Consider the following 17,601-nt stretch of genomic DNA (forward strand, 5'->3'; position numbering starts at 1 on the left):
GCTGTATATGTAAGTGTCAGTGGGGCGCACACACACACAAAAAAAAAAAATAGATCACAAGAACAACATTAGCTCTCAAAAGAGCTGTTGAGGGGTGCTTTTTAGAAATAAGTATCAGCAGGAGAAAGCGAACAAGCCTAACAAGAGCCTAACTAAGCTTTCCCTATGTCTACAGCAGGTTCCTCTCCCTTCTCCAATTACTGCAGCGACACGAGTGAGGGAAATGGCCAACGCTGCCTGCCTTTTATAGGGTGGGGTGGAGGGGCTCCAGGAGAGAGTGTAGCCTGATTGGCTACCATGTGTCTGCTGACTGTGATGTAGAGGGTCAAAGTTGACCCTAATGATGTAGTATAGGGGGCGGTTGAACTTGCATAAAGTTTGCTTTCAATCGTTTGCATCATCTGGTCTGTTGCATGGATGGGGCAGTGCCTCCTATTCCAGCACATAGTTATACATCAGCAATATGTGTGGGACCAGAATCCTCTTATGCTGTCTGTACAATGCAGCGTTTAGGCCATCAGTGCCGGGGGGGTGTATTTTGTATATTATTAGCTCCACCTCCTCAATATCAGCCTCAAGGAAAGCTCTGTCACCAGCAGATATCAGCAGGAATGCAGACGATGATATACAGTATGTATGGTGTAATCACAGGAGAGACACTGACACATGCTTGAGAAAGGAGGGATTCCCTCTGAAATGTTGCACTTTACTTGTCAATGTGTCTTTTTATTAAATAAAAGAGCATAAATTTACATGGATGGTGCCGGTCTACAATTTCTACAGATGGTGTAATCACAGGAGAGACACTTGGAGACGCATCAGATTTCCATTCCAATAGGATTTATTTTGTTACATAACACAGAATCGTTTCTATCAACAGCTTCCCACATTTGTCTATAGCAGTGATTGTAACACATATAATAATAATCTGTCCCCCTCTCCACTCCAGAATTCCTGTATCTCACCTCAACTCCCAACACCTGTATCCAATCATCTCCTAATTTACATGTGGGGTGCAGCACTGAGGAATTGGGGTGTCTATAGCAGTGCCTGTAACACATAACAATAACCTGTCCCCCTCTCCACCCCAGAATTCCTGCATCTCACCTCCAGCCCAAACACCTGTATCCAATCATCTCCTTCTAATTTACATCTGGGGTGCAGCACTGAGGCATTGGAGTGTCTATAGCAGTGATTGTAACACATAACAATAACCTGCCCCCCTCTCCACCCCAGAATTCCTGTATCTCACCTCACACCCAAACACCTGTATCCAATCATCTCCTAATTTACATTTGGGGTGCAGCACTGAGCCATTGGGGTGTCTATAGCATGTGATTTTAACACATAATAACCTGTCCCCCTTTCCACCCCAGAATTCCTGTATCTTACCTCAGGCCCCAAACACCTGTATCCTATCATCTCCTAATTAACATTTGGGGTGCAGCACTGAGGCATTGGCGTGTCTATAGCAGTGACTGTAACACATATAACAATAACCTGTCCCCCTCTCCACCCCAGAATTCCTGTATCTCACCTCCAGTCCAAACACCTGTATCCAATCATCTCCTAATTTACATTTGGGGTGCAGCACTGAGGCATTGGGGTGTCTTTAGCAGTTACTGTAACACATAACAATAACCTGTCCCCCTCTCCACCCCAGAATTCCTGTATCTCACCTCCAGCCCAAACACCTGTATCCAATCATCTGCTTCTAATTTACATTTGGGGTGCAGCACTGAGGCATTGGGGTGTCTATAGCAGTGACTAACACACATATAACAATAACCTGTCCCCCTCTCCATCCCAGAATTCCTGTATCTCACCTCCAGCCCAAACACCTGTATCCAATCATCTCCTAATTTACATTTGGGGTGCAGCACTGAGGCATTGAGGCGTCTATAGCAGGTGACTGTAACACATATAACAATAACCTCTCCCCCTCTCCACCCCAGAATTCCTGTATCTCACCTCCAGCCCAAACACCTGTATCCAATAATCTCCTAATTTACATTTGGGGTGCAGCACTGAGGCATTGAGGTGTCTATAGCAGGTGACTGTAACACATATAACAATAACCTCTCCCCCTCTCCACCCCAGAATTCCTGTATCTCACCTCCAGCCCAAACACCTGTATCCAATAATCTCCTAATTTACATTTGGGGTGCAGCACTGAGGCATTGAGGTGTCTATAGCAGGTGACTGTAACACATATAACAATAACCTCTCCCTCTCCCCCCCCCCAGAATTCCTGTATCTCACCTCCAGCCCAAACACCTGTATCCAATCATCTCCTAATTTACATTTGGGGTGCAGCACTGAGGCATTGAGGTGTCTATAGCAGGTGACTGTAACACATATAGCAATAACCCGTCCCCCTCTCCACCCCAGAATTCCTGTATCTCACCTCCAGCCCAAACACCCATATCCAATCATCTCCTAATTTACATCTGGGGTGCAGCACTGAGGCATTGGGGTGTCTATAGCAGTGACTGTAACACATAACAACCTGTCCTCCTCTCCACCCCAGAATTCCTGTATCGCACCTCCAGCCCAAACACCTGTCCCCAATCATCTCCTAATTTACATTTGGGGTGCAGCACTGAGGCATTGGGGTGTCTATAGCAGTGATTGTAACACATATAACAATAACCTGTCCCCCTCTCCACCCCAGAATTCCTGTATCTCACCTCCAGCCCAAACACCTGTATCCAATCATCTCCTTCTAATTTACTTTTGGGGTGCAGCACTGAGGCATTGGGGTGTCTATAGCAGTGACTGTAACACATATAACAATAACCTGTCCCCCTCTCCACCCCAGAATTCCTGTATCTCACCTCCAGCCCAAACACTCTGTATCCAATCATCTCCTAATTTACATTTGGGGTGCAGCACTGAGGCATTGGGGTGTCTATAGCAGTGACTGTAACACATAACAATAACCTGTCCCCCTCTCCACCCCAGAATTCCTGTATCTCAGCTCCAGCCCAAACACCTGTATCCAATCATCTCCTAAGTTACATTTGGGGTGCAGCACTGAGGCATTGGGGTGTCTATAGCAGGTGACTGTAACACATAACAATAACCTGTCCCCCTCTCCCCCCCCCCCCCCCCAGAATTCCTGTATCTCACCTCCAGCCTAAACACCTGCATCCAATCATCTCCTAATTTACATTTGGGGTGCAGCACTGAGGCATTGGGGTGTATCTGCATTATTTGTGCTGGAGTATAATATGACCTGGGAATACATCTAACTTATAATACCTCATGTTTTGCTGCTATCATATTTCTAGTATTATCAGGTAAAATAGCTGCCAGTCTTCCTCTGTGAGGGTGTAACAATACAGATCTATAAGGTTACCCATAAAATTCTGTAGAGAAATCAGGAGATGCCTGGAGGCAGAGCCGGGACAAGGTCCTCCAGCACCCAAGGCTTAGACACCAAAGTGCGCCCCTCCATCCCTCCACCCCAGCCGTCACACACTGATTGCTATTAGACTAAGAGGCACCCCAGAGCCCCCAACACCTTAATCTCTAGTTATTTGGCTTGTAGTCACTTCCATGTATCTCCTTTTCTTATTTCTTTGTGCTTCAAACACAATTAGGAATGACAGCTGAATGAATTGTGCGCCCCCTCCTACACTGCGCCCTGAGGCTGGAGCCTCTCCAGCCTATGCCTCGGCCCGGCCCTGCCTGAAGGAGCCAGTCACAGCGATTACTGACAGTGAGCTGCATATTATCACACGCTGCACTAGCTTGTGCCAGAATCCCGCATAGTGATGCTTCCTGGGTCTATCTGTGAAACGTGAAAATTCACCTACATTTTATGTACTACATGTACCAGTGTTTATCTCATCATGTCACCTCAGCTCAGGGGATTTACACAGCAATGCACTAAGCAGCATGAGAGAGTCCTCAGGATTCTATGCAATATGCCGCCATGTGCATCTAGCATAAATGAAAGATTAGAAAAGAGCACTTTAATTAAAAACAATGGTGCATGAGCCAGCCTGGGGCCCCGGGAACTCTCACTGCCCGGGGCCCCAGAACCAGCATCCAACACCATATGTGAGCGCAGCCAAAACCTTGGAGCTGCCACCTCCAAGGCCTGTCTCCTACTGCTCTAAAACTTACCAAACACACAATTGGAGAACCTCACTCCCAAACAGTTCTCTGCTGCTTTATAAAGCCTGCAGGCTGCTTATAAGCCAATGAAAAGTGCACACATAATACACCTAGCTTGCAGTGATAATCAAGCAAAAGCTGAGCAAGTCAGCCAATTAGTAGGAGAGGGCTTCAGTTGCATATAGACAATGGCTATATGACCAGCAGGGGGCACCAGCGTGCAGGATATTCCCTCTCATCTGCCCCCTCCTAACTAAACTGCATGGGATACTACAATAATTAAAAACAATGGTGCATGAGCCAGCCTGGGGCCCCGGGTTTTGGCTGCGCTCACATATGGTGTTGGATGCTGGTTCTGGGGCCCCGGGCAGTGAGAGTTCCCGGGGCCCCAGGCTGGCTCATGCACCATTGTTTTTAATTATTGTAGTATCCCATGCAGTTTAGTTAGGAGGGGGGCAGATGAGAGGGAATATCCTGCACGCTGGTGCCCCCTGCTGGTCATATAGCCATTGTCTATATGCAACTGAAGCCCTCTCCTACTAATTGGCTGACTTGCTCAGCTTTTGCTTGATTATCACTGCAAGCTAGGTGTATTATGTGTGCACTTTTCATTGGCTTATAAGCAGCCTGCAGGCTTTATAAAGCAGCAGAGAACTGTTTGGGAGTGAGGTTCTCCAATTGTGTGTTTGGTAAGTTTTAGAGCAGTAGGAGACAGGCCTTGGAGGTGGCAGCTCCAAGGTCTTGGCTGCGCTCACATATGGTGTTGGATGCTGGTTCTGGGGCCCCGGGCAGTGAGAGTTCCCGGGGCCCCAGGCTGGCTCATGCACCATTGTTTTTAATTATTGTAGTATCCCATGCAGTTTAGTTAGGAGGGGGCAGATGAGAGGGAATATCCTGCACGCTGGTGCCCCCTGCTGGTCATATAGCCATTGTCTATATGCAACTGAAGCCCTCTCCTACTAATTGGCTGACTTGCTCAGCTTTTGCTTGATTATCACTGCAAGCTAGGTGTATTATGTGTGCACTTTTCATTGGCTTATAAGCAGCCTGCAGGCTTTATAAAGCAGCAGAGAACTGTTTGGGAGTGAGGTTCTCCAATTATGTGTTTGGTAAGTAGAAAAGAGCACTTATCAACACATTGTGTGAGATAAACCCAAAACAGTGGGAAGTGGTATGTAAGTAACTGACTAGTGTGATGTAAATACTTAATGCCCAACAGCTAATTCAATATGGAAAAACTTTTATTGGTACAAATTAATACTAAAAAGACTAAAACCGCATGGGATGGCCACCCCACCATGCATACAACTCGGTCCACACACACCAGGTGCACCACTCATACAGGCCACTGATTGTAATCCTCAGTATTAATCTGGGGAGATGATAGACAGCAGAGTCTTTATACTCATATTGTTACGCTTGATAAGGCAAAGTTGTGATGTCAGCAACCGAGCAGATTCACTGCCACACTTCAAAGGATAGAACCAATCCTTGCGGACTCACAGACGTATAAGCGACATTAAAGGCAGAAGTCAGGCAAAGTGGCATAAGCGCATAAACAAGCAGCACATGTCATAATGGGAAGTCTCACCAGTTCTCAGGTGCAGGTTCATGTGCGTCATGCACTGGATGTCATACTTCACCGTATGCGGTTGGTGTACACTTCCATGTGGATTGTACAATGGCCCAGAGTGTGCAACAATGTCGGCATGTGTCCGCGGTGGCGATACCGGGATAAGCACCGGCGGCCTGATGCGCAGCAGGCAGTCTTGCCAGGCAGATGATAAAGCTTTGGATCCTCACGGCCAGCTGCAGGGTGGCGTCCCATGAAGCGAGCAGGTGAGCGGCTCCCTATATTGTGTGAGATCTCTCATGTTGGACAAGATGTGATTTCTGAACAAAACATTTCCCACACTCAGCACATGAATAGGGTTTCTCACCAGTGTGAGATCTCTCATGACTGACAAGATGTGATTTCTGAGTAAAACATTTCCCACACTCAGCACATGAATATGGCTTCTCCCCCGTGTGAGATTTATAATGTAGGACAAGATCTGATTTACGTGCAAAACTTTTCCCACACTCATCACATGAATAGGGCTTCTCGCCAGTGTGAGCTCTCTCATGTGTGTCAAGATGTGCTTTTTGCCTAAAACATTTCCCACACTCAGCACATGAATATGGCTTCTCCCCCGTGTGAGATTTATAATGTAGGACAAGATTTGATTTACATACAAAACATTTCCCACACTCAGCACATGAATAGGGCTTCTCACCAGTGTGAGATCTCTCATGTGTGACAAGACGTGATTTCATAACAAAACATTTCCCACACTCAGCACATGAATAGGGCTTCTCACCAGTGTGAGATTTCGTATGTATGACAAGAGTTGATTTATACCCAAAACATTTCCCACACTCAGCACATGGATATGGCTTTTCGCCAGTGTGAGATCTCTCATGTGTGACAAGATGTGGTTTTTGCCCAAAACATTTCCCACACTCAGCACATGAATATGGCTTCTCACCAGTGTGAGATCTCTCATGTATGACAAAGTCTGATTTCTGCACAAACCCTTTCCCACACTCAGCACATGAATAGGGCTTCTCACCAGTGTGAGATTTACCATGTTGGAAAAGCTGTGATTTCCATACAAAACATTTCCCACACTCAGCACATGAATAGGGCTTCTCACCAGTGTGAGATCTCTCATGTCTGACTAGATTTGATTTCCCTGCATAACATTTCCCACATGTGGAACAGGAATAAGACCCTCCAGCAGGGGGAGAGCTGTGCTGGGTATGAGGCCCCTCAGGGTTAGACAGGTGAGGGGAGTCTGGAGGAATATTTGGGGTCACCAGGATATCTGCAGGAGACTCTTGTCCAGTGACATCATCATCCGTTGTACAGTCTGTGGATACAGAGAGACGAGTCTCTGAGAGGTTCCTGATGCCGGGACTCCGCCCTGCAAATAGAGAAACATCACTTCCTGTTAGAGAATTCTGAGGGGAGGAACAATTACCATTAGAGAGGGTCAGTGAGCTGCTGAGAATTCTAAGTAGATGCAAAGCTTATGCAGATTAGAAACAAGCCAAATGCAGCAGCTGCATAACGTTGCATATAATTAGCATACAAGTCAGAGATATTTGCATGTCACTGACCCTCCCTACAGCTCCAGCATTGGCCATACATGGAAAGCAGTCAGCACCTTGGTGATCACACTGGTGGCTCGCGCTCCTCCCTCATCTCCTTACCGGTAAGCGCGCACTTACACAATTGTTTGGCGGTTCTACCTCCCTGATTATATCACTGCGCTGCCATTCTTTTCCTCTCCGCTTTGGGCGATTCTCCTCTTCCGGCAGTGTCCGGTCCGCTACTCCTCTATTGGCACTTTCTTTTCCACCTCCTTAGTGTGCACGGTCCCTTGTTCTGCAGAAACTCTCCTACCTCTAGCACTGCCCCTCATTCATCTTTACCTTGCGCCCCAGGGCAGGAGTTGTGTTTGTCCCTTTGGATGTATTACCTGTCATACTGTACGAGATATATTCTATATGGAGCATAATATTATTGGATTCATTGAGCCTTTGCCATCCAGGTGTTCTTATTTTTAATACGTTTTTAATCCTGTAATAACATTATACTAATAAAGGCTATTTTTAATTTGACTTGTTCAGTTGTGGTGCGGTTCTTAAAGGGCCAGCTTGTTCCTTGTTTGCAATGCAATGTGGTGTCACTTACACATTCTTATTACCATTGTTTCCTCGTGTCACTCATATATCCCTTGTAATGTCCCTTTATCTCTCTCTTGTTTGGCCAGTAGCACTTTGTCACCCCCACTGTGTCCAATCTGTGTACAGTAATGTACAGTGACCATTATCAGCTTATTACAGGCCAGTAACACTAAGTCACCCCCTACTGTGACCATTCTGTGTACAGTAATGTACAGTGACCATTATCAGCTTATTACAGGCCAGTAACACTAAGTCACCCTTACTGTGACCAATCTGTGTACAGTAATGTACAGTGACCATTATCAGCTTATTACAGGCCAGTAACACTAAGTCACCCCTACTGTGACCAATCTGTGTACAGTAATGTACTGTGACCATTATCCGCTTATTACAGGCCGGTAACACTAAGTCACCCCTACTGTGACCAATCTGTGTACAGTAATGTACTGTGACCATTATCAGCTTATTACAGGCTGGTAACACTAAGTCACCCCTACTGTCACCAATCTGTGCACAGTAATGTACAGTGACCATTATCAGCTTATTACAGGCCAGTAACACTAAGTCACCCCCTACTGTGACCATTCTGTGTACAGTAATGTACAGTGACCATTATCAGCTTATTACAGGCCAGTAACACTAAGTCAGCCCTACTGTGAATAATCTGTGTACAGTAATGTGCAGTGACCATTATCAGCTTAATACAGGCCGGTAACACTAAGTCACCCCTACTGTGACCAATCTGTGTACAGTAATGTGCAGTGACCATTATCAGCTTATTACAGGACAGTAACAATAAGTCACCTCCTACTGTGACCAATCAGTGTTCAGTAATGTACAGTGACCATTATCAGCTTATAACAGGCCAGTTATACTAAGTCACCCCTACTGTGACCAATCTGTGTACAGTAATGTACAGTGACCATGATCAGCTTATTACAGGCCAGTAACACTAAGTCACCCCTACTGTGACTAATCTGTGTACAGTAATGTACAGTGACCATTATCAGCTTATTACAGGCCAGTAACACTAAGTCTCCCCCTACTGTGACCAATCTGTGTACAGTAATGTACAGTGACCATTATCAGCTTATTACAGGCCAGTAACACTAAGTCACCCCTACTGTGACCAATCTGTGTACAGTAATGTACAGTGACCATTATCAGATTATTACAGGCCAGTAACACTAAGTCACCTCCTACTGTGACCAATGTGTGTACAGTAATGTACAGTGGCCATTATCAGCTTATTACAGGCCGGTAACACTAAGTCACCCCTACTGTGACCAATCTGTGTACAGTAATGTACAGTGACCATTATCAGTGTATTACAGAAGAAATAACACTAAGGCCTTCATAGAGCACAGTGCGGTAAATGTAAAATGCTCTGTAAATAACTGCATTCTGTATTTTAGATGTTTGTGTGCTAATTCATAAAAAATGTTCACAGGTGCAGTAGAAGTTCGGTAATGTACTGGTTTCAGTAGACAAAGCTCTGTGCAGAGACAGCATTACAATAGTAAGAGGCATCTGCATCTTCAAACAGGAATCAAAAAGGTTAAACTGCCAAAGAGAGATGGGGAAATGTTTTTTGTTCTGTTCTCTCTGCTCACTGCCTGGGGGTAGAAAAGCTGCACCGGCAGGAGGAGGCTTAATGTCCTATAAAAATGCATCATCCCAACTTGCAGGAGACAGGAGCTGTTTCTATTGGCTTCTGCTACTGTCAGTCATAGCTTATCCCTCTCTGCTTGTCTGAGTCACGCTGGCTTCCCACAGTATCACAGTCTCCTCTCTCATCTCGCCACACCAGAGGTGACGGTAATAATTTCAGGCTTTTACCGCATGATCTGTCCTTTATGAATTGACATTTACTGACATGTGTTGAGGTATTTACTGCATAAGTCAGTAATTTACCTCACTGCTCAGTAACTTCAGCTTTTCATGCGGTAACAGCCTTTATAAATCAACATTTTCCTAAGTGCTCGGTAAAGTCAGCTGTTTTCTGCATTACTGAATACAGTAATACTTTATGAATCAACCCCTAAGTGTTTTATGTGACAAATTCAAGAATAATTGTTTTAGATGACAAAAACCTAACATGAGTATTTCGTACAACCCCTAATATGGGCAGCCTGTGAGCAGTGACACGGTCATAATAACTAAAAAGATATTTAATATTGTTTACTCACTTGTTTTGCTCTCTGTAAGATGGTCCTCTATAGTTGTCGTTATCATGTCACCCTCCTCCATACTCTGCTGATCACTCCTCACATACGTGTCTTCTTCCTCTTTACTTGTCCCCATCATGTCACCCTCCTCCACAGACTGCTGATCACTCCTCACATATGTCTCTTCTTCCTCTTTACTTGTCCTCATCATGTAACCCTCCTCCATAGACTGATGATCACTCCTCACATATGTCTCTTCTTCCTCTTTACTTGTCCCCATCAGGTCACCCTCTTCCATACTCTGCTGATCACTCCTCACATATGTCTCTTCTTCTTCCTCTTTACTTGTCCCTATCAGGTCACCCTCTTCCATATACTGCTGATCACTCCTCACATATGTCTCTTCTTCTTCCTCTTTACTTGTCCCCATCATGTCACCCTCCTCCACAGACTGCTGATCACTCCTCACATATTTCTCTTCTTCTTCCTCTTTAATTGTCCTCAACATGTCACCCTCCTCCATAGACTGCTGATCACTCCTCACATACGTCTCTTCTTCTGCCTCTTTAATTGTCCTCATCATGTCACCCTCCTCCATAGACTGCTGATCACTCCTCACATACGTCTCCTCTTCTTCCTCTTTACTTGTCCTCATTATGTCACCCTCCTCCATAGACCGCTGATCACTCCTCACATACGTCTCTTCTTCTTCCTCTTTACTTGTCCTCATCATGTCACCCTCCTCCATAGACCGCTGATCACACCTCACATACGTCTCTTCTTCTTCCTCTTTACTTGTCCTCATCATGTCACCCTCCTCCATACACTGCTGATCACTCCTCACATATGTCTCTTCTTCTTCCTCTTTACATGTCCTCATTATGTCACCCTCCTCCATAGACCGCTGATCACTCCTCACATACGTCTCTTCTTCTTCCTCTTTACTTGTCCTCATCATGTCACCCTCCTCCATAGACCGCTGATCACACCTCACATACGTCTCTTCTTCTTCCTCTTTACTTGTCCTCATCATGTCACCCTCCTCCATACACTGCTGATCACTCCTCACATATGTCTCTTCTTCTTCCTCTTTAACCACAGCACTTACATGTATCAGTTCTCCACACTAAGTGCACAAAATGAGAGGAAATGTAAAATAAATGTGAACACAGATAACGGCATTCACAGAAGGAAACAATGTCATACAGTATAGAGACACTGATGACCCTCATCCAACCTACCTGATAATGGTGGGGGGTAGTGGGAACTTCTTGTAGACAATGGGAATAAAGAGGACCTGTACATCTCTCTGGTGGGTTTCTGTTATTGGGTACATCTGTAGGAAACACACACACTGAGTGAATACATTGTCTCTATGTGTTTATCAGATGATGGGGAATCTAGGTGGACAATCCTGGGAATAAAGAGGACCTGTACATCTCTCTGGTGGGTTTCTGTTACTGGATACATCTGTAGGAAACACACACACTGACTGAATACATTGTCTGTATGTGATTATCAGATGATGGGGGATCTAGGTGGGCAATCCTGGGAATAAAGAGGACCTGTACATCTCTCTGGTGGGTTTCTGTTACTGGATACATCTGTAGGATACACACACACTGACTGAATACATTGTCTGTATGTGATTATCAGATGATGGGGGATCTAGGTGGGCAATCCTGGGAATAAAGAGGACCTGTACATCTCTCTGGTGGGTTTCTGTTACTGGATACATCTGTAGGATACACACACACTGACTGAATACAGTGTCTGTATGTGATTATCAGATGATGGGGGATATAGGGGACCCTCCATGCTGTGCTCTCATTTAGAAGAAATGAAAGTCTCCTCTTACCCGGTGATGTGAGGGGCGACTGATTCTCTATCATGGCGTCCTTGTAGGGGTCCTTGTGTCCTTGTATACACTGCTCTTCCTCCATGGAGAAATAGAGGGCGACATCCTGGCATTTCATAGGAACCTGACACACATAATTATACAGTCACCACCCTGACACACCCCTTACTGTAACTGAACAATATCCTATAATTCCCAGCACCGTTCACCTTTCCCATCAGCAGCTCTATCATCTTCCTGGTGATTTCCAGAATCTTCTGCTTGTTGTGTCCCTTAGATATCAGGGACTGAGGTGGGGGCACCATGATGGTCACATGATCACCAGACTTCACTGGAGGAAAACTCTGTATGGAAAGACCAACAATGATGTCACATGACCTCCCAGAATCCTCATCATCTCTCCAGTGTTGCGTTTTTGGTTTTTTTTTTCATAAAGATATCAGGTGACCTCCCAGAATCCTCCTCACCTCTCCAGTCAGCAGATAGATGATCTCCAGGGTGAGGTTGAATATCCTCTCAGTCATGTGACTCTGGTCCTCCTCCATCCTCCGTGATGTGGTCATGTGATCTGTACGGGATGCTGCTGCCTTTGGATAGATAATAAGGGAAGGATAATTTAGGCTGTACAATTGTCAGTGGTGAAACTACCGATACAGGATCCTCCTCCCCCAGAACTCCCCATTGCTGTCACTTGTGGGTGGTGGGGCCATGCAGAGTATTGCAGGAAAGCATAATAAGCTGGTTTATAACTACTTGTGCACTATACTCACAGCATGCTGCAATCCTGTCCTCCCTCTGCCTCCTCTCCAGCTGGCCTTCTCTCCTCACATCCCCCTCCCACTGTTACCATTCCTGTGATGTTACAGCAGTGCTGGTAGTGGTAGATGGAGGAGGATGGGGGTGGGGGACATCACATACTGGAGGATAATGGCAATGCTGGGGGACACAGGGGGACATGGTTATACTGGGAGAGAAATGGCATTACTGGGGTGGGGGACATTACATAATGGAGGATAATGACAATGCTGGGGACACAGGGAGGACATGGCAATGCTGGGGGACACAGGGAGGACATGGCTATACTGGTGGAGAAATGGTATTACTGGGGAGGGGGGCATTACATACTGGAGGATAATGGCAATGCTGGGGGACACAGGGAGGACATGGCAATGCTGGGGGACACAGGGAGGACATGGCTATACTGGTGGAGAAATGACATTACTGGGGTGGGGGACATTACATACAGGAGGATAATGACAATGCTGGGGGACACATGGGGGACATTGCTATACTGGGAAATAAATGGCATTACTGGGGTGGGGGACATTACATACTGGAGGATAATGGCAATGCTGGGGGACACAGCGGAACATGGTTATACTGGGGGAGACAATTAGACCGCAATTTCATACAGCGCTCAGATGCCAACAACAATCAATATGATTTATATAAATCATATTGATTGTTGTTGGCATCTGAGCGCTGTATGAAATTGCGGTCTAATTGGTTCTCATATTGAGTAGATTATATAGCAGCTAGATGATGGATGTTTTTGAGTACAGAAGAACTAGACATATCAATGTGGATGATGCTTTGGGCAATGAGTGCAAACCTCATGAGAATATTTTAGAGGATAATTTTAGGAAACTACAAAATAATATGCATAAAGAGCAGACCACATGGTGGGACATTGCCATATTAAATAAATATGCAGGAAAAAGATGTATACCTAAGCAATTTAGATGGGATATATTGCCAGATGATGGAGAAGAAAATGACATGAATGACAAAGAATGGGAGGAGAGGCTCACAGAGTGTGGGCTAATAATGGTCCAATTAAGTATAAAAAGAAAAACGGCGAGGTTGGATAGACTCGCAAAAGAAATAGAGGATATAAAGAGTAAATTAGATCCCCACAAGGAGAGAGAGGACTACAAAAAACTATCCCAAAAATTATGTGATTCATTGTCGCAATCAGAGAAGGCCATAATAGAGGATAGAAAATGTAAATATGAAAAAGATATGGAGGCATTTAGAAATAAAACTGCATATAGATGTCAGGGTAATAAGAAAAAGGAAGTGGTTATATTAGAGCCATCCGACATTGAGGAGAGAATGCAAACAAGACCCACGCAAAAGTATCACCCCCCGAGAACACCAAATAAATATCACCCACCAAGAACCCCAAATAAGAATTTTCGTACCCCACCAAATAAACAATTGGGACCACAGAAAACCCCGCCCCAATATCCGAGAGGTGGCGGATATTATCAATCACAACAGAAGAGGGGTTATAACAAAAGGTACCAGGTCCCTGTTTATAATAGATATGATCCCCTGAGGAGTGAACAACAATATGGGGCTTTTTTAGGGGAGGGTTGGAGGGGAGGGTCCCCTCCAGAATGGAGAGTACAGAGGGAAGAGGAGAAAGAGGAGACGAACGAGGGGGATTATCATGGGGCAATGAAGGAAAGGAAAAGGGAAGCAGAAGGGGATCCAGGGGTGGGAGGAGAGTACAAAAGAAGAAGATACTAGGGGGTGAAGGTATATATAATATAAGTGGGGTGGAATTAGAAAGAAAGGAAGTCCAGTTATTGGACAAAGGCCTGAAATATGCACCGAAAAGTGGACTAAGCAAATTCAAAACATATATTGATTTACAAAAATTTACCCAGAAACTTAACATAAAAAAATACTTTGCACAAAAGGAGGGCCCAAACAATAGGGCCAACAGTTTGGATCCATATCAACATTCTAATCTAAAAAACCCCTCTACGTTTAACCCTCAGACTAATAATAAATCTATTGAGGTGTTTAAAAAAATGGTGGAGATGGAGATTAGAAAAATACCAGAGAGCAGATCCAACGATGAGAGGAAAATTGCTAAAGACATGCTAGACAGGAAAGACCTAGTCGTCAGACCTGCTGATAAGGGTGGGGGGGTAGTAGTCCTTAACAAAGCTCAGTATGAACAGGAACTAGATAGGTTGGTATATGACCCCAAGACATATGAAAAGTTAAGGGGGGACCCGACCAGCACGTATTTGAAAGAACTAAGGGGGATTTTGAGAGAGGGTCTGGATGAAGGCATTCTCAATGATCAGGAGTTCTCATATCTTATTCCCTCTGCACCTAGAATGCCAATAATCTATCAAGTTCCAAAAATCCATAAGAACAGTACAAGTCCACCTGGGAGGCCCATTATTAGTGGGTTGGGCTCAATCACTCACAAGTTGGGAAAGTATCTCAATGGGTTCCTGCAGCCGTTGGTGGACAGACTGCCATACGTAATTAAGGATACAAGGCATATGCTGAATGGAATTGCAAACATGAATGCAACAGAAAGCACAATATTGGTGACGGCGGACGTTTCATCGTTATATACGAATATCCCTCACCATCTGGCCCTTGAAGCTGTGGAACACTATCTCACCAGGGATGATGAGATGTCACATAAACAAACTATGTTTATACTAAGTTTGCTCACATTTGCACTTAAGAGGAATTATTTTTGGCACCAGGGAGAGTATTTTTTACAGATACGGGGATGCGCCATGGGAGCAGGATTTGCTTCATGTCTAGCAAACCTATTTATGTCCAGATGGGAGGAGAATATTGTGGAGGTGGAGTCACAAGCACCATTTAAGCACTGGTCTAGGTACATAGATGACCTCTTCTGGTTATGGGAAGGGTCAATAGAGGATTTACATGAATTTACGTCACGGTTGAATAACAATAATTGGAATATTGAATTGAATGTAGAAATCAGTATGCACACTATTAATTTTTTGGATTTGAGTATTAGGAAAGAAGGGGGCACTTTGATCACTAAGAGTTATTTTAAAGACACGGACAGGAATGGATTCATTCCTGTAGACAGTAATCACCACCCGAGGTGGATAGGGGGGATACCGAAGGGCCAGATGGTGAGGATGAGACGGAACTGCACTCAGGTACAGGAATATGTAAAACAATCACAAGTTTTGATTAATAGATTTATAGAAAAGGGGTATGATGAGGTTGAATTACAAAGAACTATGATTGAGGTGGGAAGTAGGGATAGGGGGGACCTGTTAAGGGGAAGGGGGGGGGGGAGGGGGGGAGAAGAACAGAAGTACCAGACAGCATTCATAACTGATTTTAGCAGTCAACATAGAAGCTTGGAGAGAATTATGGCAAGACATTGGGGAATCCTATTGGAAGATCCCACCCTAAGAAAACTATTACCAGAAAAACCAAAGATGATATATAGACGAGCGAATAATCTGAAGAATATGCTGGCCCCTAGCTGTGTAAACCCGCCCCAAGCACCCAGAATGGCACCATAGCAAAGAAAGGGTTTCTTCCCATGTGGGGGATGTTTCTCTTGTAGGGGAGCCAGAGGAATGAGAACAGACTGCTTTGTGTCGTTCCACAATGGCAGATCCTTTAAAAGTGAGCAGAATATAACCTGTCACACCAGGGGAGTAGTGTACTTACTTTGGTGTGAATGTGGTAAACAGTATATAGGTCGCACCAAAAGAGAATTGACTGAAAGAATTGCTGAACATGTTAGAAACATAAGAAAGGGGGTCAGAGGACACAGTGTATCTGAGCATTTTAGGAGAGTACATGACAGAGATCCAAGTGCACTGAATTTCTGTGCCATTGAAAAGGTGAGTATACCTTGGAGAGGGGGAAATAGGATTAGACTCATATCCAGAAAAGAGACGGAGTGGATATTCAAAATGGAAACTATGCAACCAAAGGGTCTAAATGTGGAGGTGGATTTGAACTGCTTCATTGATGAAAGTTGAGGGATATTCACAAATGTATAATTAATTAAGTGTTGAGATACGGTTCATCAATATTATGGCTGAATAATAAGGTGCAGAGGGAGTATGATTATCAATGAGATGATAAGGACCACCAGAGTAAAAAAAGTGTGAACATATAATGTCGGAGGTAGGGATAGGAATGTGACCCTGATAGATATATGAGTAGAAACTGTTTGTAAAAGTATGGTCTTGTTTGATATGTTATAGTATTATATAAAGTTGATGATGTAAGAGCTTGTGGAGAGGTGGATGCTCCACTTCAAGGGGGGATAGAAAATAAAAAGGGTTAGCGATGTAATAATAATAAGTGCAATAATATATGATACACATGGTATATGTATAGTATTGTACAATCAAAATGTAATACAAAATGCATATGGCTAATGTGTAAAATGCGTAAGAGTAGAGGATGTGGGGGATCTATTACAATAATATGGGTTATAATGAGTGATTTTAAGATGGTTTAAAATGTATTAACAAGGTTGTCCGAGGAGGACATGGTTCAATAAAGTTGGTTAGGAAGTTGATGACTCCCGGGCTCCGGAACGCAATCTGAAACGCAATAGGCGTGGGGGACGCAGGGCACGCAGGCCGTCCAGTATGCGTGGCATGTCCGCATAACGTGATGACATGCACGCATGACGCGATGGGAAGAACGTATGGGATACGCACGCGCGAAAGGAGGCCTGACGTAGAGGACGGGGAGGAGTCGACTGGTATACATACAACATCTCCGCATGGTGGCTCCATCCCCTGAATGAGTCATTTATGACGAAATCGATAGGGAGGAGCCACATGCGGAAGTAACACACGCCGGAGCGTGGGACGCGGTGGTGCGAGGAGCGAGCGAGACCCCAGTAACACCGATTCGGCGGTCAGCCCGGGAGGCCGCACGGGGTGG

The 17,601-nt window shown here is 44.8% G+C and overlaps 2 protein-coding genes across 2 annotated transcripts in view; one reads left to right on the plus strand and one right to left on the minus strand.

The window, feature by feature from the left end:
• The window catches only part of LOC137537252 (uncharacterized), a 1,269,057-nt gene that overhangs the window by 1,173,892 nt on the left and 77,564 nt on the right, over positions 1–17,601 (plus strand). The gene's annotated exons all lie outside the window — the stretch shown is intronic.
• Positions 1–17,601, minus strand: part of LOC137535883 (uncharacterized) — a 242,496-nt gene that overhangs the window by 183,340 nt on the left and 41,555 nt on the right. The window contains 6 exon segments of the mRNA XM_068257761.1: positions 5,979–7,091; positions 10,047–10,851; positions 10,945–11,151; positions 11,267–11,361; positions 11,884–12,007; positions 12,093–12,227. Of these exon segments, the coding sequence (XP_068113862.1) occupies positions 5,979–7,091; positions 10,047–10,851; positions 10,945–11,151; positions 11,267–11,361; positions 11,884–12,007; positions 12,093–12,227 (2,479 nt within the window).

This window comes from Hyperolius riggenbachi, chromosome 10 (assembly GCF_040937935.1).
Source record: "Hyperolius riggenbachi isolate aHypRig1 chromosome 10, aHypRig1.pri, whole genome shotgun sequence".
In the NCBI taxonomy this organism is placed as follows: domain Eukaryota; kingdom Metazoa; phylum Chordata; class Amphibia; order Anura; family Hyperoliidae; genus Hyperolius; species Hyperolius riggenbachi.